At 49.9% G+C, this 26251-nt stretch overlaps 1 protein-coding gene across 1 annotated transcript in view; it reads left to right on the top strand.

Annotated features, from left to right (window-relative positions):
* CCDC12 (coiled-coil domain containing 12) overlaps positions 1-26251 on the top strand; it is a 61103-nt gene that overhangs the window by 17759 nt on the left and 17093 nt on the right. Inside the window, exon 4 of the mRNA XM_005669466.3 lies at positions 20949-21016. Within this exon, the coding sequence (XP_005669523.1) occupies positions 20949-21016 (68 nt within the window). The remainder of the gene's footprint in view (positions 1-20948; positions 21017-26251) is intronic.

The following is a 26251-nucleotide window of genomic DNA, read 5'->3' as shown; positions in this document are numbered from 1 at the left end:
TGCTTGAACTGAATGCTGCTTTGCCCTGAGTCAGGCTGGCAGCTCCTCTCAGGCTCCCTGCACCAGGGATTGCCTAGACAGATTGCTTTTGCTACCTTTCTGTGCTGCTCTGCTAACTCTGAGACCAGTAAATAAGTCTTTTCATGTTCCTAAGCTAACACTTCTTCAGCTGAAAGAGGGCCAAGTAACCCCTGCCTCCCAGGATGAAGAAGAGAGATGGTGTGTGCGGAAAGGTGTTAAGAAATGAGAAGTGGGTGTGTGCATTTATACTTTCTTCTTTTTCTTTTTTTTGGCTGCACCTGAGGCATATGGAAGTTCCCGAGCCAGGGATTGAATCCGAGCCGGAGGTTTTGTGACCCATGTCACAGCTCAGCTGCAGCATTTGCTAGATCCTTAACCCACTGTGCCAGGCTGGAGATAGAACTGGCAACGCCAGAGTCAGGCTGTATCGTTAACCCATTGTGCCACAGTGGAAACTCCCCATTTATTCTGTCTGCTATACTCTTGTTTTGCCCCCACTGAGGCCCCTTTATTTTACAGATGTGACAGTGGAGACCCAAAGAAGGTTAGGGACTGTACAAAGTACACAGGACTGCATCCCTGGAGATGGGCACTGAAGAGCCCACCACCTCATGGCTGAGTCCCTTGGTGCTCTCCCGAAGGGCCGGAACTGGTGCTGGCTTCACTGTGGAGCTGTGTAGGGAGGGACTCTGCCCTGGGCTTCAGGGAAGAAAATGATACCTTCCCTCACCTTAGTCTGACATCCTGGTGAGAAACTATCTGACCCAGGGCAGAGGGTAAGCCTCTTTTTAAGTTTCCCCAGCAAGGTAGGGCTTCCTGAGGTAGATGCACAGCTGTTCTGGTTCCTATACTCTTTAGCTCACCTGCAATGGCTGAGGCAGCCTCATGTAGCAGAAGGGACTCTGGACAGGAAGCCAGACAAGTTCTCTCCTTCTTGCTCCTCCACTGACACAGTTGTTCAGGCCTTCCAGTGACCACTGTGGCATTGTAGGATGTAACTAGATGTTCACAAGTCCTCACTGATGGGGGAAAAGGAATTGGAAAGTAAAGGGATCTTGAAATTTAATCTTTCTCTTAGCTTTTGCAACAAAAGAATTTGTGTGTCCTTGATGGTGAATCTCTCGGTTGTGTTCACTTGTCTCCTAGAGCCAAGAGAGTGTGAGGGGGAGTGTGCCTCCCTCTTGGTGTCCAAGTGGCTGTCTTCTGGGTGTGTTTGAGGGCCCTAGGTGCTTTTCTCTTTGGAGGACTGACATCTTATATTAGCTAGACAGAATAAGCCCTCCCTTTAGGTTTTAATAATTTATTTTTGGTTTTTAAATGGGCTTCAGTTTTTCTGTTTTAACAATAATTTGGTGGCATTAAAATTTTTTAAACCTTTTAATTGAAGTATATTATACATAAAGAAAAGTATACAAATCAGCTCAATAATTTTCACTAAGCAAATACAGCGCTGTAATTGGTAACTCAGATCAAGACACAGGGCAGCAGCCCAGAATCCCCCTCCTGCCCCCGCCCAGGTGCTTACACCCCAAGAGTGATTGATCCCTTGGGACTTGTAACACCGCAGGTTGACTTTTCTTACTTTTGAACCTTATATAAATGGAATCATACAGTACATACTCTTTATATGTGTCTTCTTTCATCCATCATTATGTACGTGAGCTATCAAGTGTGGCATTACTTCATTCTTATCGCTGTACAGTATTCTATTGTTTGAATATATCACATTTTATCCATTCCTCTCAAGATTTGCAGTCTAGAGCTCTTATGGATTATGCTGCTATTCCCAATCTTGTACATGTCTTAGTGAACATATATACGTATGTCTACACGGTGTATGCCTAGAAGAGTTGCTCAATCATAGGGAATATATAAGGTAGACACTGCCTAACAGTTTTCCAAAATGCCTCTACCATTTAGTACTGTCACCAGCAGTATTTGAGAGTTCCTACATGGTTAGTCCTTTTCATGTTAGCCTTGCTGGCGAAGGTGTAAAGGTATCCCTTTGTGGTTTAAATTTGCATTTTCTTCTTAACTAATAAAGTTGTGTAATCTTTTCATTTGTTTACGTGAAGTACCTGTTCAGGCCTTTTATTGGGTTGCCTGACACGTCTTCCTATTGATTTGGAGGAGTTCATTATTCCTTTGTCCTATATACGAGTGAGTGATTCCTATATTCTATATATGTACTGCACCTATCTCTTCTACCCCTCTGGGCCTTGACTTTTCATGATTTGAATTGCATTCTTTGATGAACAGAAGTTCATTTAATGTAGGCCAATTTATCAAAATTTTTTCCCCTAATACCTCCTGTGGCCTGTTTAAGGAAATGGTTGCATACTCTAGGTCATGATGATATCTGTTATATTTTAGAAGGTTTGTTGTTTTACCTTTCACCTTAAGATTGCCTATCCACCTGGAGTTTATTTTTATATGGTGTGAGCTAGGGGGGTCAAGATTTTTTTCCCCATGTGGATATCAGTGACTCAGCACTATTATTTATAGGCTTTTTTTTTTTTTTTTTTTTTTTTTTTTGTCTTTTTGCCGTTTTCTTGGGCCACTCTCGTGGCATATGGAGTTTCCCAGGCTAGGGGTCAAATTGGAGCTGTAGCCGCCGGCCTATGCCAGAGCCACAGCAATGCTGGATCTGAGCCGCGTCTGCAACCTACACCACAGACTTTGGCAACGCCGGACCCTTAACCCACTGAGCAAGGCCAGGGATTGAACGTGCAACCTCATGGTTCCTAGTTGGATTCATTGACCACTGAGCCACGACGGGAACTCCAATAGGCGTTTGTTTTTTAGAAAGAACACTACTTCCTTGTGCATGGTGGGCGTGTAGTGACCTTGATAAGACTTACTGCTAACTTCCTACAACATCTTGATAATAGTTGTAGTTAACTATAATAATAGTAGTAACTTTTTTTTAATGTTACTAAGTCCCAGTTCATACCAGCCCCTCAGTAGACAGGCAGCTCCTTGGGGGCAGGGACAACTCAAGTGTGTTTGTTTATTTATGGCTGCACCCACAGCATGTGGAAGTTCCCGGGCCAGGGATTGAACCTGTGCCAGAGCCACAGCAGTGACAACACCAAATTCTTAACCCGCTGAGCACCAAGGACTTCCCTCAAATTTATTTCAGCAAAGCATTTCATGGCAGTGGCCCATGACTCTGAACCCGTTGCCTTGTGCACCAGAAGGGGAACTTAACGTGGACTCACAGGGAGGGCGGAGACCTGCTGAGCCTGGCTCCCCAGAGCTGCTTGCACTTGCCATCCACTCTCTCCATGTTCAGGACCAACTGACTGGGGTGTTCTGACTAGAAATATGAGTTGCCTCTAACAGTTGCTTCTAGGTCAGTTGTTTCAAACTTGGGCTGTATATTTTAAATTGACCTTTGCAGACACTTGGACCAGGATGTGGTTAATCTGTAGTATAAGTGTTGTGATACAGAATTGAAATGCAATGTGTGTTTTTGTTTCAGGGACGATATGTCCCATGTTTCATCTTGGGATACTAAGGAACACCTCTCCCCAACCCACACCCACCCACTTCCCCTCACACCCCAACATACCCCCAGCCCACCGCATTCACACACAATATACCCTCCACACCCTTCAACCTGCATTCACTGCCTTATATACATTGCGCCGCATACCTCCTCACACTTCCCTGCCCCCTCCACATCCCCTCCCACACCCAAACAGCACCCCCCCAGTCTACACCCACTCCCTCTACAGTCCCAACCCTCAATACCCCTCCCACACTTATACACATCCCGTACTCCCCAAAACATGTACAACACTATACCCCCCCTGCCCAAACATACACAGCCCTAAGCAGCTGCTAGGGACTGGCATTTCTAGTTCCTAAGCCGTTGCAGAGATCTGGGAGACCCCATGGCAGAGCTTGATGTGTCTTGGTCATGTCTGGCCCTCCTTCCTTCAAGGCCCTTCCCTTACTCCCTGGTGCCCTGGCTTCTCTCGAGTTTTGTTTTGGAGGGAAGGAGGGAAGCGACAGCTTGTACTCTTGAAAGAATGCCAAGAGGAAAATCAGTTGCTGTGGTAACAACGCTCCATAGGGAGTAAAATCCACACTCCAGGGCTGTTTTGATTCAGGGCTCTCAAGAGCTGCTCTGTCTAGAGAGAATGTGAGTGGCTGGAGCAGAAAACATTTGTCCTTTCAAGGACAGCGGCTCTCCCTCTCCCTCTCCACATTGTGCTCAGGGCAAGGCAGCACTCCATTTCTGGCAGGGCAATTTGAATCCTAAAGAAAAAGCAGCAGTGTGTTTGGTAGCTAGGACAGGTAGTCTACTGGTAAGAGCAGAACGTTCCTGCCCTGAGTCCAGGGGTCCAGGAGTCTGTGACTCCTTGGGGAGTGGGGCTGAGAGGTGGGCTCTTTAGGGCGAGGAGTAAGTTTCCAGCCCTTCTTGTGTACCCACTGTCCCTACTCTTACTGAGGAGCACCTGCTGTGAGCTGGGCCTGTGAAGTGCTTGGGGACTGAGGTCAGTGAGGCTGGGCCTAGTGAGCAGCTGACCTGTGTGTGCCACTTATAATGCGTTGAACTAATGTGTACTGTGGAGGGGTGTCCAAGAGAGCTGTGGGCCTCCTGGAGGGAGGGCTTGTAGCACTGGGTGGGCTGCTTGGAGGAAGGAATTCTGAATCCACTGTGAATCCGCTTCCCCCACGGTATTTCATTGGCTGGCCCATGGATCGCATCCCCATTTGGGCTTTGAACCTCAGGCATATAACCCAGACCTGGTGGAGACACTGAGAAAACACTTGAGGGATTGAGTGGAGGGCTGTTAGGAGGCCTGGGAGAAGGGGAGGGGCAGGAGCAGAACAGGCAAGTGTGGAGGTATCTGAATTTGTGGAGACCATCTGTGGAAGGCCCCTGACCCCATTTGCCCCACTTCAAGGGCAAGGGCTAGGTCTTCCTCTGGATGAAGTGAGTGAGGATGGGTGGAGGCATGTGTGCAGGGATCTCTTTGTGACCCTTTTCAGTGGTGATATGGGGGAGCAGGCTCCACCTGGGTGGTGGGATTTTGGGGCCTCACTGTGGGCTCAGGTGAGAGTGAGAGTGTCAGGGCCCCACTGTCATCATCACCGTGGTTGGCACCTATTCTGTTCAAGGACTCGGTGTGGCCAGAGCACAGAGCTCCACAGGTGACATATGCTTCCTTATGTAACGCTCCCCCGAAGTTTTGGAAAGTGCTGCTGTGAGAAGCTGAAGAACTCGGCGAGTCTCACAGCACAGCTTCCTTGTGTGGTTCTGCATTCTCAACCTTTTAGCCTAGCACCTGGTTAAAAAAAAAAAAAAAATGCTTTGCTTCCAGAGGAAATATGTGTAGGTGTGGACTAAAAGACCTTGTTGAAGCAATTTTTTCCCCCACAAATAGATGTGCCAGTTCTGGCTTGTAGTTTAAATTTGGTTTTAATTAGGATTTTTATCACTTGCAGATCACACCAGAGGGGACAGCTGTCTTACCTTTACTTCTCAGACTGTGACACTCTGAGAAGCAGCTGATCAGAGGTTAAAATAGCTTCTAGTCTCCTAGGAGCTTCAGCATAATTTTTTGTTTTGTAAACTGCTGCCTTGCCTGGGAATTGACTTGTAAAAAATTTACTTTTCAACCTGGGATGCCAGTGTTGGGGCCTTGCATATTTCAGGCTCAGCTCCCGGTTGGGGTGGAGGGTGATGAGAGGAACTCCAGGCCAGGTGTGCACCTTGGTTTGTCTGCATTAGCCATTGGCCTTTATGATGGACTTGAGGGGTTGCTGGCACCAAGTCCACAGAATACTTTATATCCTGAGCCTAGCTTTTCTGTTTGCAAACTGGGCATCAGAACCTTTGTCCTGCTTGCATGCAGAGTCTTCCTGTGGATCAGATGAGCAGAAAGTATGGAATGCGAAAAGTAATGCTCGTAATTTATTAGGCTATTGCTCTAATTGGTCACATGTAGCCAGGGTACTTAGTTGCAAGCACCCGAAATCTATTCTGGATGGTTTGTTTGTTTATTCATTAAAAAAGAGAGAGATGGAGTTCCCGTCGTGGCACAGTGGTTAACGAATCTGACTAGGAACCATGAGGTTGTGGGTTCGGTCCCTGCCCTTGCTCAGTGGGTTAAGGATCCGGCGTTGCCGTGAGCTGTGGTGTAGGTTGCAGACACGGCTCGGATCCCGCGTTGCTGTGGCTCTGGCGTAGGCCGGTGGCTACAGCTCCGACTCAACCCCTAGCCTGGGAACCTCCATATGCCGCGGGAGCGGCCCAAGAAATAGCAACAACAACAACAACAACAACAACAAAAAAAAAAAAAAAAAAAAAAAGAGAGAGAGAGAGAGAAGATTTCTCGTCGTGGCGTAGCGGAAACAAATCTGACTAGGAACGGTGAGGTTGTGGGTTTGATCCCTGGCCTTGCTCAGTGGGTTAAGGATCCAGTGTTGCCAGGTGGTACAAGTCACAGATGTGGCTCAGTTCTGGCATTGCTGTGGTTGTGGCGTAGGCCAGCAGCAGCAGCTCCGATTAGACCCTTAGCCTGGGAACCTCTGTATGCTGAGGGTGCAGCCCTAAAAAAAAAAAAAAAAGAAGAGGAAGAAGCCCAGCATTTCACAGGAGAATGGCTTGTCTTCAAGTACTAGACACTGCTGCTTGCTCTTCTGCCACTGGCGCCATGGAGATGTCTGTGCTGCTGGCCTCTCCCCTGAGTCATGGAAGATGAGTTGGGGGCACTCTCAGCTTCTATAGTGTTCAGCTGGCTCTTCCCCAAGGCTCCACATGGAGTCTTCCCAAGTAAGGGAGGGGCAAGGACACTGGGCAGCCCATAGAAGTTCCAGTTATCTTCCTCCGTGGCTCCAGGCAGCATGGCAAAGTAGACAACATACCAGGCAAATTGAAGTTAAGAGACTTGAGGTCTAGTCTAGCCCTAGCCCTTCTTGTTCTGCACATTTTACTTGGGTCTCTAATGGCCCTTGGGACAATTGCCTTGTTTGAGAGATTTCTCTCTGTTTCTTTCATCCTGCCTGCTCTGATCCAGAGCCCACCCTGATAACTACAGAAGGACCTCAGGCAACTTGGGGTGGCCTCATACAGGTCACTTCCTTCCCTCGTTCAGCCTCTTTAAGAGGAGGGATGTGATCTGACTCAGAGGCTTCTCCGTTGGGCTGTGGAGTAGAATCGTGACCTGGGAGCAGGGAAGCTCTTGGACCATTCAGATTCTCAGGTCTTACCCTGCAAGATTCTGATTTGGTCAGTTTTATTTATAACACATTCCCTGAGCCACTCGATTTAGTTTGTGCTATACCGGATGATTATCTGAGGTCTTTGCAGCCCTAACAGTTTGTGGTTTTGTTACTTTTCTCATTTGGTAACGGACATGGTCCCACTTCTCTGGCTCATGTGCAGAAAGCACAACTAAGCCTTGGGGCTATTTATTTGAAAGAGTTTTGAAAGCATGATGCAGTCAGAAACCTCAGTTTAAATGCTGACCTGTCCTTTATTAGCTGTGAGCCCCTGAGTTAGTCCCTTAGTTCTGAACCTCGTCTTTTAGTTGGGATGGTAATGCCTAATCCCAGGTAGTTGTGGGGGCCAGAGGCCTTGCATGCTGTGTGAAGTGTGGGCAGCTTTGCAAGCTTATCATGGGGCTGGTAATCTGGAAGGGGCTGTCCCTTCAGAGAGATTCAGAGGCAGCACCCATCTGCTGTCCTTGGGGTAAGAAGGTGTCCCCCCCCCCTTTTTTTGGTCTTTTTAGGGCTGCATTGGCAGCGTATGGAGGTTCCCAGACTAGGGTCCAATTGGAGCTGTAGCTGCCGGCCTACGCCACAGCCACAGCAAAAGCAACTCAGATCCAAGCCATGTTTGCAACCTACACACCCAGCTCACGGCAACACTGGATCCTTAACCCACTGTACAAGGCCGGGGATCCAACCCGAGTCCTCATGGATGCTAGTCGGGTTTGCTAACTGCTGAGCCACTATGGGAACTCCAGAAGGTGGCTTTCTTGACCAGCTTGTTTTTCCAGTGGCTTCCTTTCTTTTCTGGCCCTTTCTGAATGCTCTTTAGAAATGGCGCTCAAATTACATTCTTACCACTTCCCAGCCTGTTCTTGACTTTTGCTGGCTTCTCCCTGCTTGTGGGATAACGTCTGTAACCCATGAGGCAGGCCTTCCCATGCTGTTCCTCCTCCAGGTGCACCTTGGAGGTCTCTGCCCTCTCCACGGCATAGGATAGGGCCCAGGCTCAGTACACCCACTCCTTCCAGTAACTCCAGCGCTCCCTGCCCAGCCTGCTCTGCATTGAGTATTCCTCCACGTCAGCTCAGGTTTCCCCTTCCCCTCACCTTTTAGTCACTCTGCATTCCCATAGCACCCAGGAAGTCATGGCCTTTCTTTGGACATGCCGCATGGGAACTCTCCATTCACCTGTCTGCTTGCCCTTTCACCTGCCACTCAGCTCCCTGAGGGCAGCAGTCACATCTTAGTCACCTTTCTCTCTGCCAGATGACAAGACTCAGAGGCACTTTGTAAATATTTTAATGAAGAAATAAAGCAACTTGATGAGGCATATGGATTTGGGAGTTGGCCAGGCTGAGATTTTTTTCTCAAGAAAAAGCAAACCTGCCCTTTGGGAGGAGTCCAGGGGCTTATTTAAGTCTACAGATGGTAGCCGTGCCAGCAAGCTGAACTTTACTTTCTGTGAAGTTTGATAAGACAGTTAAGTTTCCAAAATCTCTTGTTCAGGCATGGACTAGGGATGCTTTGACACCTGTCCACGTGGAGAAGAGCTGCACATTTTGGTTGCTCCCAGGCAGCTGTGGGATGTCGGTAATAGGAGCCCTGATGTGGTCCCCTTGATGGCTGCTGGGAAACTGGGGGCAATCAGCATCGATGTGAACAGGAACTTGTGCTTAGATGTGTGGGGGAGGTAGAAGGGTGTCTTGCAGGGCCACTCACTGGGGTTTTCAGGCCCTCGCTTCCTGCTTCCATTGGGTCTGGTTGGTGAACACACAGGAGATGGGCTCTCTGGGACCTGCATCTGAGACCCCACATCACAATTCTGTCTGCCAGCCAGAGTTCAGCTGCAAAGGGGAGACCTGTTTGCTCTTCAGCCTGGCACATCTGAAGAGGGTCATCAACCGTATGTCCTTGAGACCTGGGATTTGGGTGGCTGGAACACTTCCTGTGCCTAGTGACAGACTTTGGCTGTCCCTTTTGAGACGATGGGGAGGGGGCTCCAACCCTACCTCCCTAGTGTCACATGAGGCTGTTCCATAACAGGACAGGGGAACTTCAGCAACCTTATCATTCTTATCATTCGCCTTTGGGATTCACTTGCTCTTGCTTCAGCTGTGAGCCTAGCATGGTGAGGAAGTCCTGGTGGTTGTGAGTTCTGCTTTGTGGCAGAGGAGGCATTTTCTCCTTTGAAAAAAAGGGAAATGGTGCGGCAGGGTGAGAGGATGGGGAGTTAACCTCATTGTTCGCCATCAGTTAATTTCTTAACTGCAATTTTCATGCCGATTATTCAGGGGGGAGATGTTTGGCCTGATTGGAGGGCACTCAGCCTGCAGTGCAGCTAGCTGCTGGGCCCAGGCCCCAGGCACACAGGGACACTGGTACATACAGTCCTCAGTCCACCCTCCTCTTTCCCCAGCAGTGCTGGTTTTTTGTTTTGTTTTGTTTTGTTTTTAAGCTTGAGAAGGGTCATTAACCATTGGCTGGGCTGTTTGGCCTGAGGGCCACCCATGGTTTCCTGCTTTTCAGTTGAGCCAGGTGAAGGTCAGGAGAGTCTGTTTAGGGTATGAGCACAGTTGAGACAATGAGCCACAGGTAGCTGCGTTCCTCATGTTGCTTTTGTTTTAAAATCACTTTGTTATTAAATCATTTTGATGACAGAATTGAAGGAAATGGAAGAAGTACTGCCCACAGTCTTGTTGTGTGAACCTGTGAAGTCTGTGACCGGTCTGTGTAAGGTGTTCCCATGGTTTCATTCATGGTTAAGTGTGTGGGCTCCATGCCCCTGAAAGTCCTGTTCTAAAGGTTCTGCTCATCAGGTTGCTACTTCAGTGACCACTCTGGCCAGCTGCATGAGCAGTTGGCCTGCCTCACTGTTACTGGCAGGTCACATCCACCCCATGGCTCCATTTCTCCCTGTTATGAGAAACACAGCTATGAACAACTCTTTCACCTTAATGCTCTTTTATCTCCTTTGATGCTTTCCTGGAATTGGAGTTCCTGGCCCAGAAATGGCCATATCTGGGGCTCCAGGTTTGTTCAGTTGTGTCTCTGAAATGACACCAGGAAGAAATGTGAGCCCTATGATGGATACTGAGTGCTATTAGATGCCAGTGAGACCACCTGTGTGTTTGAGGTGGGGTGGGAGCAGGGTCTGAGCAGAGGGCTGGGTTTTGTGGGGGAGCTGCGTAGGCTTAAGGTCCACCTAACCATTGAGCCGTGGGAACCTTGAATGGTGTGACTCTGGGTTGATTGCTTAATATTAATAGTACTGGGTCTCTAGTTTTCTTATCTGTGAAAGGAGAAAGCACTATTGACCTTATTAAATTTTTATGCCAATTAATTAAATAATATTATTCCAGTTACTTGAATAATCAATTGTCTGGCATACTGATATGACTGCTATGAATACAGTAGAACAGAGATGAATGACAATTGGGTCCACCCTCCCCAGAGTTCACTTTCTATTGGGAAATCTAATTTTATGGAACCTGGTTAGGTTACCACACTCTTAGGAGGTGGGCATGGTTGGGATTTTTGCCCTCATTCTTCAGGAAAGAAGCAGAGGTGCAGGTAATTGTCGGGGGGAGGAGAGAGCAGACAGCTATGGGGTGAACAAGCAGATGTGTTGGTAGAAGGAACCACATACGTAGTAGCAGGGAACTGAGCTTCCAAGTGTCTGTGTCCTCAAACTGACAGAAAGAGTGTGGGGTCCAACCTGCACAGACCTGAGTTAGGTGTCACTGCCTCAGTCCCCATGTCCATGAGGCAAGCCTAGTGATGCCTGATGCACAGGCACTGTTTGGAGGCTCAGACAACGTGGGGAGGAGAACCTTGTCTGTAAAGGGAGATATTAGGCGTCCTTCCTCCCCTCAGGTTGTCCATTCATTCGCTGTTGGTCCAGCTGCTGTCATGTGCCAGCTGCTAGAGAAGTTATGGGCAGGCCTCTTGAAGCCTGAATCTAGGAGGGGAGACAGATGACAAAATCTTACGCAGGCAAATCCGTATAAAATCAAATGTCTGGGATGGTTTTCATTAGAGGGCCTGCCTGGGAAAGACACTTTTCTGCTAAGAAGGGGTGTAATCTTCAGCTTGCACAGCCAGGGATAAGTGCTGAATCCATCAACTGTCTTTCAGTTGCCATGGAGTTTTGTGGTGGGTGCAGGATATAACGTTTTTGTAGGGAAGCCTCACAGATGTGATGTCCACTCTTATATCCTGGAGCCGCTAAGGGGATCAGACAGGTCATTCTTAATTTGAGTCTCAGTTTTAAAAAGTAATAAGTTTGTTATTTATAAAAACTTGGCAGAAAATAAAGAAACACTATCAGAAAAAGACAGTGCATTCCATTCCCACTTTACTGTGTTTAAAAAATGTCAGATGTGGATCAGTTTCACTGTTGTCTGTGGTTCCCAGAGCTCACCTGGCTTTTCATTTTCTTGGAGTTTTTTTGAGGGGTCAGGGAAGAGGATAGGAACAGGGGGGAGGAGAGGGAATGTCTGGTTTCCCCAAGAGAATGAACCAAGAGTCAGGCTTGTCACCGATGGATGGCAGGACTCGAAACACCTCAGGATGCCAGCAGGTTCTTTTCCACAGTGGGTGTCATCTGGGGTCCTTCACTAGGTGGCGGATCCAGGTTAGCCTTAATTCTCAAACACCCTGCTGATATAGTACTAGCCCCACTTTAATAGGGGAGGGAGCAGAGCCTCAGAGAGGTCCTGCTGTTGCCCATAGTCCCATCACTGGTAAGCAGTGGAGAGTGGTTTTCCTGTCCAGTCCTGCTGCCCAGCTCCGTACATATCACAGCGCCTCCTACAGATGGGCTGGATGGGAGTTGGGAGCCTTTCCTGGCTGCCCAGAGGAACTGGTGCAGGCTGGTTATGTGTGAAGGAAGGGATGAGGAGATTGGTCTTTGCCCTGCCCTGGTTGTGATCTTCCTAGGGCTTTCCTTCAGGGGATGAGGGGCGGTGCCAGGGCCCTTGCAAGCCTCCGAAAGCATACGTTACTAGTTATTCCTTCTACTGCCCTTCCCCCAGCTCTGGCTCCCACTCAGCTTTTAAAATGCAAGACAGGTGGTACTTCCTTTGGAGAGCCTTTCCAGTCACCTCCTGTGCCACACAGAGAACCCCCCTCCTCATCATGCTGTTGTCACCTTCCTTTTCTCCTCTGGGTCACTGCCCCCTTGAGAATCTGAAGAGCTGTGGATTCTTACTCCAGAAAAATGAGCCTCTTTAACACCTGGCCTGTGTGTGTGTCTGATCACAGACCTCTGGAATCCTGTGCATGGACTTGAGCTGAGTCCCCACACTGGTCTGTGAACACTAGGTGCCTACTTTTTTTTTTTTTTTTTTGTCCTGGGTACCTGGTGTGGAGTACCTAGCACAAGGGAGCCAGGGCATATTTGTCGACTAATAATCTGCTGGAAGGGTTATCTGCTGCCTCCTTTGAACACAGGTGGTTCCCCAGTTGCGCTTGTGGCAAGAATGGGCCAGTTCTCCATACCCTGCCACATGCAGGACTTCAGAAGTCATCTGGGGTAGGATGGTGTGTTAGCCTGCATGCCATGGCCTGGTCCTCCAGTTGGGGTATGGATGGTGGAGCCAGCCTTGCTTCTGCTGAGGAGTGGGCCCTTTTTCTGCTGCTGGGGACACCTTGACCCTCAGCCTTTGCATCGTCAAACTGCAGGCATCAGGCCTTAATCCTGAGAGCTGCTGCACCCTTTCTCTTTGTCTCCTAAATACTGCCACCGTTTTTGTCAAAGGCGCCTTCATTCTCCCAGCTACAGTCAGGACCTCAGTCATGTCTGACTCCTCCCCGTCCCCCACAGCATTCAGGCACCCCCTTGTTCTATCTCACTGCCACTGACCTAGTTCCAGGTCTTATCAGCAGTCCTTATCTCCCACTCCCTTTCTATTCTCCCAGCCCCAGCTCCCTTTGCTTTGTTCTCTCCGCTTATGTCCATACCCACAGGAGAGCAGTGCCTCTTAGCTCTGGGACGTTAGTCCCCACCCTCCCTGCTGAACTTTTTGATTCTTGGTGAAGCACTAAACAGAGAATCTGTTCACCTGCACAGTTTGTCTGACATGTCTTCTTGTGAAGGAGACATTATGACACTGCCCATCTTGGGATTGCAGAGAACGCCTGGTGAGAACAATGAAAGTGAAAGCTTATTGTGACCTCTGCAGGTGCCAGCAGTCTGGGCCTGTGGGCTTAAGACTTCTTTGCAGCCCTTCCTGCCCTGACCCTATTCACCCTGCCCTTCAGGGTCTCTTGTCTTGCCACCCAAGCTGTAGGCCTTCCTCCTTTTCTCTCCGGTCATTTTTTTCTTATAATAGTGCTCTGATGTTGGTATGATAGTCTTTGCTTTCATAGATGAGAAAGCCCAGACCAGACAGGTTGAATAGCTTGTCCAAGGTCACACAACAAGGTGAAATTGAGATAAGCTTGCCAGTCAGATTCCCATCCAGAGCCCATGAGTTCAACCGCTGGGGTGTACCTGCTGTAGGCATGTCATGACCATGGGTACAGGTGGGTAAGACAATCCTCTGCCCTGCTGGAACAGAGGAACTCTCCTCCTGCTGGGCAGACAGAGGGCACATGGGCCAGGTAGGCCTAGCAGCAAAGTGAGTGCCAGAGGCCCAGAGTTGGGCCCTGTGGTCCTCTGGGATCACTACCTGCCCAGGAGAGTCGAAACCTCCCTCCCCACCCTCTTCTCCAGTCTAGGCAGTGGAGAGCCATGCAGTTTCTGTGCCCAGGTGTGGTGGCGTTCGGCCCAGGGCTTATCACTGTGTCTTTAGGGTGAGTCAGACTCTGGGTGACTGCTCCACCCGCAAGTGCCTGCCCCAGCCGCACCCAACAGGAAGTCTCTCTGCCGCCCATGGGGCAGCCCTGGCTCGGAGGATGGGCAGCAGGGTGACATTGTGAAACCTGCCAGGCTCGCCTTTAGTATTGTAAGTCCCTTCCTGCTCTCCTGCTTCTGGCCTCCGTGCCCATCTCTCCCTGACTTTTCCCTGCTCTGGGCCAAAGTCAGAACTGGAAAGGCTCAAATTGGAGCCAGCTTCACCTCTTCTTAGGGTTGGACTAGGGTTTGAAGCCTGTTCTCCCTTGATTGTTGAGCAGAAGGGCTGTTTCCCTGGACAGTCCCCCCAGCATACTCAAAGCTGTTGAGGCATGTCTGCCTGGGCACCAGAAAGGTTTCTGTACCTGTGAGTTCCTGTGGGGTCTCCAGCTGCTTCAGTAATGATCTCATGGTGGGAGGAACCTAGACCAGAACTTGGAGTGTTAAGCCTTTTCTGCCTCCCTCTTTTTTTTTTCTAGAAGGGAGAGCCCCAGGCAGCCGCTTCTCTCCGAATAAGGAGGGGCTTCTTCCTTGTCCCCCAAGTGCACTCACCCTGCTTCAGCACAGCTGCCCCTGAGGGCACTTCCCAGCCCTTATTTACTCTTAACGACCCTCCCCAACACACATGCACAAACCGCAGCCTGAGACAGGTCCAGGCTGGGAATGAAGTGTCTTGCCTGGTTTCTAGTCTCCTTCTCTCCTCCCACAACTCAAGGCTGCCAAGTGCCTTTCAGAGTGTCAGTCTGTGCTGGCCTCAGCCCTCCCCCAGCACCGGAGGAAGGCCCCGTCAGCCCCCTCTACTCCTGACCTTCTCAGTCCCACCCAGGTGAGCCAGCCACGTGGGTCTGCGCAGCAGGTCTTAACATTGCCCCTGCCCTGCTCTCATGTCTGCCAGGCAGTTACCATTCCCAGGAATCTTCTGCCTTCTTTAGTGATTAGCAGCCCCTCATTGAACATTTAGAGTTGGGTTTAAAGGTTACCTCCTTCCTTGACAACACTTACTCCTTACCAGTTCTCCAAGTACACAAAATATAGTTAATGAAGCTTTCCTCCCCGCTCATGGCACAGCTGCCTTGTCTAAGTCTGCTCCTTTGAGTAGACATGAGATCCTTGAGAGTAGGGTTCTTGTTTCCTTTATCCTTATACCCAGGGCAGACCCAGCACTCAAAGGGGTCGGGGGTACAAGGGCAGAGGGACTCTTGTTTTTGCCTGGGTGGGGAGGGCAGCCACAGCCTCCCTTCTCCTCCTCCCCCCAGGCCTGCATCCTCTTTTTCTGCATTTCTAGTGGTTAAATGAGCTTCTTGTAGTCACCCTACATTCAGGCAGCAAATGTGGATTGATACCCTACCCCCCCACTTTGTATACCATCTGGAGGCTGGCACACTCAACTAGCAAGGGCTCCTTCTGGGAGGAGACGGAGGAACAAACACATCTTTAAAACACCAACTCTGGATATGTCCCAGAATTGATAAGTCTCCAGCTGGTCTATAAGTAAAGAGAAAAAAACACAAATTATCAATATCAGTGAATATCCTCACAGGTTCCACCAACATTAAAAGATAGATTATGGAGTTCCCGTCGTGGCGCAGTGGTTAACGAATCCGACTAGGAACCACAAGGTTGCGGGTTCGGTCCCTGCCCTTGCTCAGTGGGTTAACGATCCGGCGTTGCCGTGAGCTGTGGTGTAGGTTGCAGACGCGGCTCGGATCCCGCGTTGCTGTGGCTCTGGTGTAGGCTGGCGGCTACAGCTCCGATTAGACCCCTAGCCTGGGAACCTCCATATGCCGCGGGAGCGGCCCAAGAAATAGCAAAAAGACAAAAAAAAAAAAAAGTTAGATTATTATTCCTATTAATAAGGAAATCTTATAAATGACTTTATGCCAAGTTAATTCAGTGTGAATGCATATTCTTTGAAAGACACAATTTAAGAAGACTGACTCAAGAAGAAATAGAAAACTAGGAGTTCCCGTTGTGGTGCAGCAGAAACGATCCGACTAGGAACCATGAGGTTGGGGTTCAATCCCTGGTCTCGCTCAGGGGATTAAGGATCCGGTGTTGCCATGAGCTGTGGTGTAGGTCACAGACTTGGCTCAGATCTGATTTTGCTGTGGCTGTGGTGTAGGCCAGCAGCTGTAGCTCCAATTAGACCCTTGGGCTGGGAACCTCCATATGCCACGACTGCGGCCCTAAAAAGACAAAAAAAAAAAAAAAAAAGAAAAAGAAAGAAAATGCTGAAGAGTCCACACACACACACACAAAAAAGGTAGAGATAATAAATAGAAGTTGCAGGATACAAAATCAACATGCAAATATTTGCTGCATTTCTATACACTAACAGTAAACATCAAAAAGAAAATTAAGCAAAAAACTAACCAGAAATGAATGACAGACTCAAATGTCAAACCAAAAACTATAAAACTCTTAGAAAAGACTATAAGGGAAAACCTTTGTAATCTTGAAGTAGATAAATATATCCTAATAAGACACAAAAACAATTAATAGGAAAAAATTGATAAATTGGACTTTATCAAAAATTTTAAATTTTGCTCTTTGAAAACTACTATTAAAAGAATGAAAATTTAGGAGTTCCCACTGTGGCTCAGTGGTTACAAACCCGACTAGTATCCATGAGGATGCAAGTTTGATCCCTGTCCCCACTCAGTGGGGTAAGGATCCGGTATTGTTGGGAGCTGTGGTGTAGGTTGCAGATGTGGCTCGGATCGTGCATTGCTGTGGCTGTGGCATAGGCCGGCAGCTGCAGCTCTGATTCAACCCCTAGCCTGGGAACCTACATATGCTGCAGGTGGGGCTCTAAAAAGCAAAAAAAAAAAAAAAAAAAAAAAAAAAAAAAAAAAAAAGAGAGAGAGAGAGAGAGAGGAAGAAGAAATAGAAAATCTAATGAGCCCCATACTTAAAACCTCACAAAGAAAACTTCAGGCCAAGGTGGCTTCCCTGAAGTGTTGTCATATATTTAAGGAAGAAATAACACCAATCTTGCACAACCTTAATTTTATTTGTAAAAGTTTTGTTCCTGACAAGGAGATTTCAGATGTTAGGAAACAGATCAGTCAAACTCTGTGTGGGGGCAGGGCTGTTTTTGAGAGCCCCTGAGGTCTTGCCTCAGAGGCCCCATCCTCCTGCAGGCTCTGGGGGAGATGAGAGTGGGGCAGGGCCTAGGTGGTGTGGAAACCTGGGCTGGGATCAGAAATGTGGGGTACCTCTAGGGACAGGCAAGCAGGCTGTGGGGAGGACCCCGGTCCAGGCCAAGGTTTTCCTGCCCTCCAGCCACCATATGTTCTAAGAGTCTGGCTCTTCTGGAGTTGGTGGAGAGAGTAGTAGTTAAGTTACAAGGGAGTTAAGGTGATCTAGTCCAGACTTAGGGCTAGGCCTGGTAGGGCTCCAGAAGATGCTCCCCCACTGAGAGAGACTTAAGGAAGGGTTACTAAGGCCTGATTATGAGTGGGAATGACCACAGGCCTGTGTTCTGAGCCCGAGGAGTGACGGAGCCCCTTGCCCGGGTACCTCAGGAGGCTGTCTGGGGGATGCAGAGCCCAGAACTGGCTAGATGGTGGGCTTTCTTTAGGGTTATCAGAATGGACAGATCAGGATTTGAGGTAAAGGGTCTGGTGTTAGGGTGTTCCAGACAAGGCCAGTGTGAATGGGCTGCAGAGAGTGCTCGGGCCTTGGGAGGCAGCACCTTGAAGAGAATGCTGTTGCCCTGAGAATGTGGAGACCAATGAGAGCTTTGAGCAGACGATACCTGTGATGATGTGGATGGAAAAGGTGGAGAGAGACGGAAGGGAAATGGATTAGGAAGAGGAGGAGGAAAGTGCAGTAGGCTGCATCGTTCTCCACAGTGGAGGAGGCTGGCTGGAAAGGGTGAGGGAATAGCTATGGGCTTAACTGCAGTGGGAACCTACAAGGGTGGTATTAGAGAGGGGGTGTAATGGAGACAGGGGTTGGAAGGAGGAAGAAAGGAGGTTGGGGGGAACGGTTGTGTAGGAGGGGTTAGGCAGTGACTTGGATTTAAGGGACTGAGGGTGCGTAAGGTTCCCTGTGCATCTCAGGCCCTGCTTGCCCTCCCATGGGTGTCCACCAGGGCTTAGACCTAGGCCCAGGCTGGCTGTGGCTAGTCTGAGTGCACTTGAACTGTGAGGGGAGCATGGGTGAGGCGACTGGGATCAGAACTATTTTTAGAAACTAAGTGCCTCTCTTAATAACTGTCTCTCATCTCCTTGGCAAGAATGCAGGGCCAGGGTTAGGAGGACCTTGATTCAGACCTGCAGCCACCACTGACAGATTCTGTGACCTTGGGCAAATCTTTTATTTCCCTGAAGACCATTTGCCAGCTTCTCCATGGCTGAATTAAGGACCTAGGAGGTCCTGTGAGCTCTTCAGTTCTGAGGGCCTTCAAGTCTCTCAGGCTTGGGGGAGCCATGAGGCTGGTCAGTGCCTCCTGCCACCATCCCAAACACATGAGCTTTGCCTTGTGCCTCAGCTGGGGTTGCCCCAAAGACATTTCCCTTCTCTTGGGTGCTCGCTCACTGTGCTGCTTGAGTCGCCATTGAGCAGGCAGGCTGGAGCACATCTTGTCCGCACATTAATGTGGCCTGTTGATTCGTTTACTTGCTCCCACCCTGTGCACACATAGGTGCTGTATCTGAACCCCTGCTCTTGCACAGCATCCCAGACTGGGGTCTTCTTTAATCTAACCTATCTGTACAGCTGATGTTGTACTCACCTGCCAGACTACAGGGCATTTTTTTAAAATGGCATTTAGATCGGTGGGTGTTTTCTCATTTATTAATGAATAACTTGGCCTTTGCTGAGACACTTGAGTGTCTCTGGGACCCCAGAAGGGTGGTGGCAGCCATGCTGCTCTTTGCCCTGGCTCACGGGCTGGGAAGAGGTATGGTGTTTGCAAAGGACTCATTCCTGAAGGCCATTCTCACAGCCCCCAACCTCTACCTCCAGCTGGCCCAGGTTAACAGAGCATCATGGAAAGAAGCCTTCCTATGGGGAAAGCTGAGCCTTGCTGCTCTTCCACCTCTGTCCTTGTCCACCACCTCCTCTCCTGCAGCAGGACCTTTGGCCATCAGGGAATCCCACTGGCTGGCAGTTAAGAAGGTGCTTTTTGTTTGAATGTCTTTGCCTCTGTCTTGCTTAATCTCTTGCATTTAGTCAGGGAGGGGTGCATGCAGCCTGGGAGCCATGTGGAGAACCCTAACTTGCTTCTTAGTCAAGAGTTTGTACTCTTCTTTCCTGTCCCTCTTGGCCATCACCAAATGAGTGCTTCCGCCCCAGGGCCTCCCTAACCAGCATGGTTGGCAGACTCTCAGGAAAGGCCCCCAGTCCTTCTTCCAGAAGCTCCCTCAGACTCTTCTGACTCCTGTTGCCTTAGAATACAGGCCAGAGCCCTCTGTGATTGGCCACACCTGCCTTGACAACCAACCACCTGTGCATTATGCAGACCACACCCCACCTTTGCTCAAGCTTGGTGCCATCTGGGAATGCCCTTCCTGCTCCCCATCCTGTAACACCCGAATTCTGCCCATCCCTCAGTAGGAAGGTAGGAAGCCCCCACCAACTCCACAGACACATGTTGACCTCTCTCACATAGCTGCTGTCACCTCTTCCTGCTTCCTCATCCCCAGGAGACTGAATTGCCCTGGGTTGAGAGAGCAAAGGGGGCATCTGTCTCTGGGCCAGGCCTCCAGCCCAGTCTGCGTGGTCTCCTTGCCCACAGGTGTGTGGCCAACAGATGGCAGTCTGGTGGTTCCCGGGTTCTCCACTACGAACACTAGCAGGAAGTGACTAATAAAGCAGATTCCCCTCTTGGGGAGGCAGTTGTCAGTGGTGTAAACAAACTTCTAGGAGAGATGGTACAAGCAGCTATTATCTCCAGTGCAGCAGGTTCCCCATGGCAGGGGCTTCCAAATGACTCCTTGGAACTTGCTCCAATGAGAGAGTCAAAGCCAGTAATCAAGGGCATGGTGATACCCTCTGGAGGGCCAGCCCTGGCCTGCAGGGAGACCCTGCGCTGGGGGTTGTCTCAGAGCCTCTCAGGACACTGGGGGCATAGCCATACGCATTCGAGAACACAACACACACACACACACACGTACGCACGCACACACGCACACTTGCTGTGTCTGTTTATCCACAGGCAGGTCTGAACCAACACAGTAAGGAGAAAGCCCAAGACGGTATTTCCTGCTGATGAATATGGCTTTTCTAGACTTACAAAGAGGTTGGGGAGGGGGGCCAGAGGAAGATAAAAGAACCAGATTTAGAAGAAATTTTCCCATGGAAACTTCAAGCTAGTTGCCTTTCCTTCCATCCCCCTGAATACATTCATTGCAGGAGTGAACCTGTTACAAGCCTGATCCTAATTTGAGTTACACTACTCCTAAAGGGAACCAGATAGATATTTCTGGAGAGGCCTCTGGCCTGGAAGGGGAGTCCAAGCCTTTGTCTGGCCTGGCTGCTGGTGACTGCTCTTCCCCCAGTCTCTCCTGACTCATGAGGGTGGCTTGCCAGCACAGGCCCTCTGTGGCACTGACCAGCATCATTTCTCACCGTTAAGACCTTCCAGCTCCTCTTGCTCATGTTCTCTGGGGGCTGGCCTGGGCCACCATCGTGGGTTTTAAATTCTGAGGCGGGAGTTGAGGGATGGGAAGTGAGGTTCCAGCCTTGTACTCGTCAGCAGGCCTGTGCCCTGCTTGGGGGCTGGAAGGCCACACTGGCCCTTGCCAGGCTGCCTGGCTCCTGAGATGTCCTGTTCTCCGTGAGCTGCTTGGGCAGTGTGGACTGGAAGAAGGAGTTTTCATCTGAGCAGCTGGTTCTGTCCCTTCCTTTGCAGGACAAAGAAGACGGGGAGCCAAAGACTAAACAGCTCAGAGAAGGGGAGGAGGAAGGCGAGAAGCACAGGTAATGCCTCGCATGCAGCTCTCTGCCTTGCGCTCTCCTCCAATACCTGTTAGTTTTCACATCCTCCCAACTAAGCCCTGTTCCTTCCTCTCCACTCCATGGCTGCCTTGTCCAGACATGACCGTGCTACATTTGGAACCTTCTTTGGACCCTTTCCCCCATTAGCTGTCTGACTCTTAGCCACCAGCCTTTTCTTCCAGCCCCTTGTGTTATGTCTCATCATTCTCCTAAAATACCTCACGTGACGTGGTTCTACAGCATCTGCAAAATCAGGTCCAGACTCTCGCTAGTATGTAAAGCTCTCCCTGGGCCGTCAGCCTGTGCATCTGCTCACTTGGGGGAGTGGGTCTTGATGTCCTGAGAAAGCTTATCTCTGTGGGCTGTGCATCAAGGGCATGCAACAGGAAGGGAGGGGTGCTCCCCAGAGGAAGCTGGCCCGGCACTCAGGACCAGGCCTTCCTGATGCCACAGCCTGCTGTTGCCTTCACCAGTGCGAGTGGAACCCTCCCCCAGGTGCAGCCCTTCTTATTTAGGAGGTGATCTCAGATGAGATGGGGCTTTGTCAAGTCCACAGGGGTGCGTGTGTGTCTGTGCATGTGTGACTCGACAGTTTACAAAGTGTGTTCACACTGCCCTCACAGCAGCCCTGCAAGGTCCTTGCCACCTCCCTTGTAATTGGAGATGCTCTGTGCCAAGAGGCTGATGATGCTCAGTGGTGTGCAGAGACCCTTTATTCACCCTCTCTCTGGGCTCTGTGGTTTCTTGTTGGGCTATAGCCACCCCCAGCACCTCACTTGGCCCTCACTGGTGACAGAGATGGAGGCCAGGTCATTGCTCTCTTTCCAATCGACCACAGACTTGGGGGTTTGGGGGTGGGCGCCTGCCCAGTTTCTCCCATTCTGTGGTAACTGCTAAGAGACCTTTTGGATTTCTTCTGGCTGTTCGTAGGTATTCAGTTGCTGAATAGAGCCTTGGATTTCAGTTTCTGGGCTGCCTTGGCTTTATGAGAGGTCCCTTTTCTGATCTGTCTTCTCCTTGAAACAAAGAAGGGTCCTTGGTTAGCAGGTGGGTGGGTCATACAGTAGAAGACTTGAATGTTGACCCATGTGATTGAATCTCAAACATGGTGCTGAGTGGAGGTAAAAGCAGCCTGAGATATACAGGGCAGGGGCATTTATATCCAGTTTAGAAGCACACATAACAACAGGCCTGTTCTTCAGTCAACATCTGGTTGGTTGTCTCATTTGTGCAGGGCACCATCCTAGGCCCCTAGGAGATAACAGTGGACAAAACCCAGTTCCTGCCCTGCTGGAGCTGACATTCCCTAGAGGAAGACAGGCTGCTAAGATGTCAGGGATGCGAAGCAGAAGTTGCACAGATGTAAATGTGCACATGGAGTAGCACCAGCTCTCAATCTCAGATGAGCTGTGGGGAAGCCTGGAGGAACAGGATTAGGAAAAGGCTTTAACCAGCTGCAAGATGTGATTTCTTTGGAGGGAAAAAAAGGCAAGGGGTAACAAACCTGTCTCAGTAATGGCAAAATGTTGCTTTTGTTGATTCGAGGGGTAGGGGTGGGGGTACATGTGTTGTGTTACTCTCTGTGTGCCTGAGGTATTTATTTCAAAACAACAAGAGTGTGAAAAAGAAAGGGATAAAAGAAAAGTGTGAAAAAGAAAGGGATAAAAGAGCCCCTCTGCGGGGCTCAACAGAAGGGAACAACCGAATGGCTGTTCCTTCACTCATAGCAGCCAAAGGACCAAACATGCTGGACATTGAGTTGGGTTCTCCCTCTTTTGTCCTGTACCTCCACTTTCCTCTGATCCGCCTCTTCTGGGGCAGTGGGATATGGCAGAACAGTCTGGCCTATAATCAGGAGCCAGGTAATCTAGAGACTGGGCAGATGAACTTCACTTCTCTACGCATCCTTGACCCAGCAAAGCCTACTGCTCCTTCCTGCCCTGGGTTGTCAGGAAGCCCAGGCTTCGCTTGGAGAAGAATTTTGCCTGCATTCATAGCCTTCAGGAAAAGTGGACTTCTTCACCTTTGATAGGCCCAGAGCAAAGGGTTTGCCTGGGTTTTTCAGGAAGGCTGGGCAGAGGCTTGGTCCGTATATGGAGGGGCCAGACTCAACCCCAGCCTATGGAATCCAGGGCTTGGGTGTGGGCTTTCCAGGTAGAGCAGGGGAGAGCAGAGTGTGTATCCTTCCCAGGAAAGGGGACCTTTCTCCTTATCTGTACTCCAGATCTGCAAAGGGACTCCTAGCAGGATGCTTATGGCTTGGGAGCAGGCTCCATAGGGCCCTGAGGCCACAGCTCAGCCATGGCCCCCTTTGCCAACAAGGAGAAGGAGTGACCTTCCATCTGCACTAGGATGGGGAGGAATGACCTCTGAGGCCAGTAGCCAATGAGCATCTTGGCTTCCTCAGCTCCGTGGAGATAAAAACAGCCTGCTTTAGTCCAGGTTAGCCTGGTTGAGCCCAGGTGCCAGGTGGGAATCCCCGTGGGTCCCAGCTCTTCTCAAGTGTCCTGAGAGGAATGCAGTGCCCAGTCAGGACTGCCTTCAGCTGAGGGCAACAGGACAAGGCCTCATGGAGAACATTCCTCTTGAATTGGGTCCAGGATCCTAGAGGGTAGGGTTTGGGCAGTGAAGGCCCAGGGGTGTGAACCAGCAGTGTGACAGGGTAAGTGGTGTTGGGGAGTCATGGACAAACATCTCCCCTGACCCCCTGCTCATAAACCCAAACCTGGGCTTTATACAGATCATTGGAACAGGGAGAAAGATTTAAGGGTGGCATTGTAGGTACATGACAGGTAGCCAGTTCCATTGATGTGTGTTAGCTAGTTTGTCACGCATTTTTTTAAACACTTGTCCGGACTTAGGGAAATAACAGGTGATGAGGTGATTGTTGTTGGGGGTGGGGTGGGGGGGCACTGCTGCTAAACATTGTAGGTACTAGGCACGTGGAGAGAGCTCAGGATTTGGAAGCAGTGCCCAGGTTTGAGGCCAGGCCCTGCCTTCTGAGCTGATCTGGGACAAGTCACATTGCCTCAGTCAGCCTGACCTGAGTATCTTCAATAGAGAGATGGGGAGAAAAATGAAACTTGCTTCCTTAATGAGTGAAGCAAATGTGATTGCTGTTTACCGGGGTAGTGCTGGGGCTTTGGGCAAAACAAACAAACAAACAAACAAAAAACAACCCTTGTGAGGCTCTCCTGAGACAAGGATAGCTCCCGACACACCTGGAAAAGGCAGGATTTACTTTTACTTAAGGCTTGTGCTAACTTTGCAAATAGGGCAAGACTTGGGAAAAAAATAGGGTGGGTGGATAAGAGTAGAAATAAGCATGTGACCAAGAAATTAGTGATGAGGAACCTGTTTGTAGAACCTCCCTTATTTGTAGATGGTCCTGGGGAAATGAACTGAGTGGCATCATTTCACAGATTCAGTTGACCAACCGGACACAGGTTGGGGCCAGGAGTTGTGGCTGAAGAAATGGAAAAATCCAGCAGGACTGGAGGCAGAAACCCCAGGTCTTCACCCCTCACCAGCCATGTTGGAGAATCACCCACCTTCCTCTCTGCCTGTGCTTCTGCCCATCTGCTCAAGGAAACCTTTTGAGAATAATGTCTGTTTTCTTAGTTCTTTTGGCTTGCCTTATAAACTTTAGAATCAGCTTGTTAATATCTATTTTAAAAGCTTGCTAGAATTTTAATTGGTAAATTAAAATTTACCAATTAAATAAATCCTACCCCATCTCCCTACAACCAAATCCCCATCAAGTGGAAGTCATTCCCCCAAAGGTTAACCAGACCAAACCAGGTTTTGCGGGAAGGAAAGATGTTTTTCACTCCCAGAAGGACCCTTGCTTCTCCTTTGGGCTGGATCTGCCTCTCCCAGCCAACTTCCCTTGTGGCTAACTCTGCAGGGGCGTCTATGACTCATCTCTAACACCCCCCCCCCCCCCCCCGCTACTTGCTGCCTAGATAAGATGTGATCTGGCAGCTCTGGAAGTCTGGCCACAGAAAGGAGCATTCATGTCAGTTGCTTTTGTTTTTTGTAAGCCCTAAGTCACTTCCTCCTTATGGCAGTTTGGCTGGTATATGCCAATGAGGTGTGTCTTGGGTAGAATTTGTGGCTGACAGTCGTGGCCACCCTGGCAGGTGGGGGTGGGGTGTTGCACACTCTGTTGGTCATGAGGCAGGGAGCATGTCTTGTTAAGTGCCAGAACAAGCAAGCCCCAACCCTCAGCCCCCACAGCCGCCACCTCCCCGTGGCTTAGGTTCGAGGTCTTCATCCAGCTGGGGCAGTCACCGTTGAGAGACAGTGGTTCACCCTAAGTGAGTGTCATGTATCACAGAAGAAACTAGGCCACTAACCTGCCTTCTTCAGGGTGGAAAACCGGTTCTCCAACCCCATGTGGAGAAAGGTCCCATCCCAGCTGAGACCTGGCCCAGTTCTGGCCCAGTGCCCGATCCTTTTATGCTGGTAAATGCCAGGCCTGCTCTCATTGGTGGGTTGGGTCCCTAGGATGGTGGCTGTGCAGCAGGGCTCACACACCCATGATGTCAGCTTGATTCAGCAGACATTGCTCCACTCTCTTGGTGACCAGAGCCACCCCCTGGTTATCTCGCTCCCACTCCAGGTTGGAGTGCCCCAGCCATGGACAGGGACTGGATGTGGCTCCATGACTTGTGCTGAGGCAATAGCACAGAGACCTGCGGCCACCCTGTTTTTCCTGACCCTGTTGCTCAGGGCTGGGTGCAGGAATGTAGAAAAATGAAGGAGGTGTCATGGAAAGCCGACTTGATGTGTGGCCAGGCCAGGTGCTTCCCTTTGTAGAGGGAGCACAGCTGGGAAAGTCTTCCTCTTGCATGTCTTGATCTCCAGTGCTTTGAAAGCCATTCTCATTAAACCTGTTCTGGGGGGAGGTGTGGTCCGCTGTGAGGTAAGAAAATCACAGTTCACCCAGGTCAAGTTACTTGTCTAAGATCTCCCAGCTGAGAGGGAGGGGAAGAGCATGGGAACACCTCCCTAGTCCCTGTCCGACGTGCAGGCAGGGTGGAGAACAGCTGAGTTCACCCAACCATCCTGTCATAAATGGGAAAACAGCGCCATTCCTGTCCTCTGCCCACAAGCTCTCAGTCAAGCCTGGTCCTGTTGTACCACCTTCACTCTTAGGGTCATGGCCTTTGTCCCACATGCCCGCTTGGCCAGGGCCAGAGGGATGGACATCAG

The sequence above is a fragment of the Sus scrofa genome, chromosome 13 (assembly GCF_000003025.6).
Source record: "Sus scrofa isolate TJ Tabasco breed Duroc chromosome 13, Sscrofa11.1, whole genome shotgun sequence".
Lineage (NCBI taxonomy): Eukaryota > Metazoa > Chordata > Mammalia > Artiodactyla > Suidae > Sus > Sus scrofa.
This window is presented reverse-complemented; position numbering and strand designations above follow the sequence as displayed.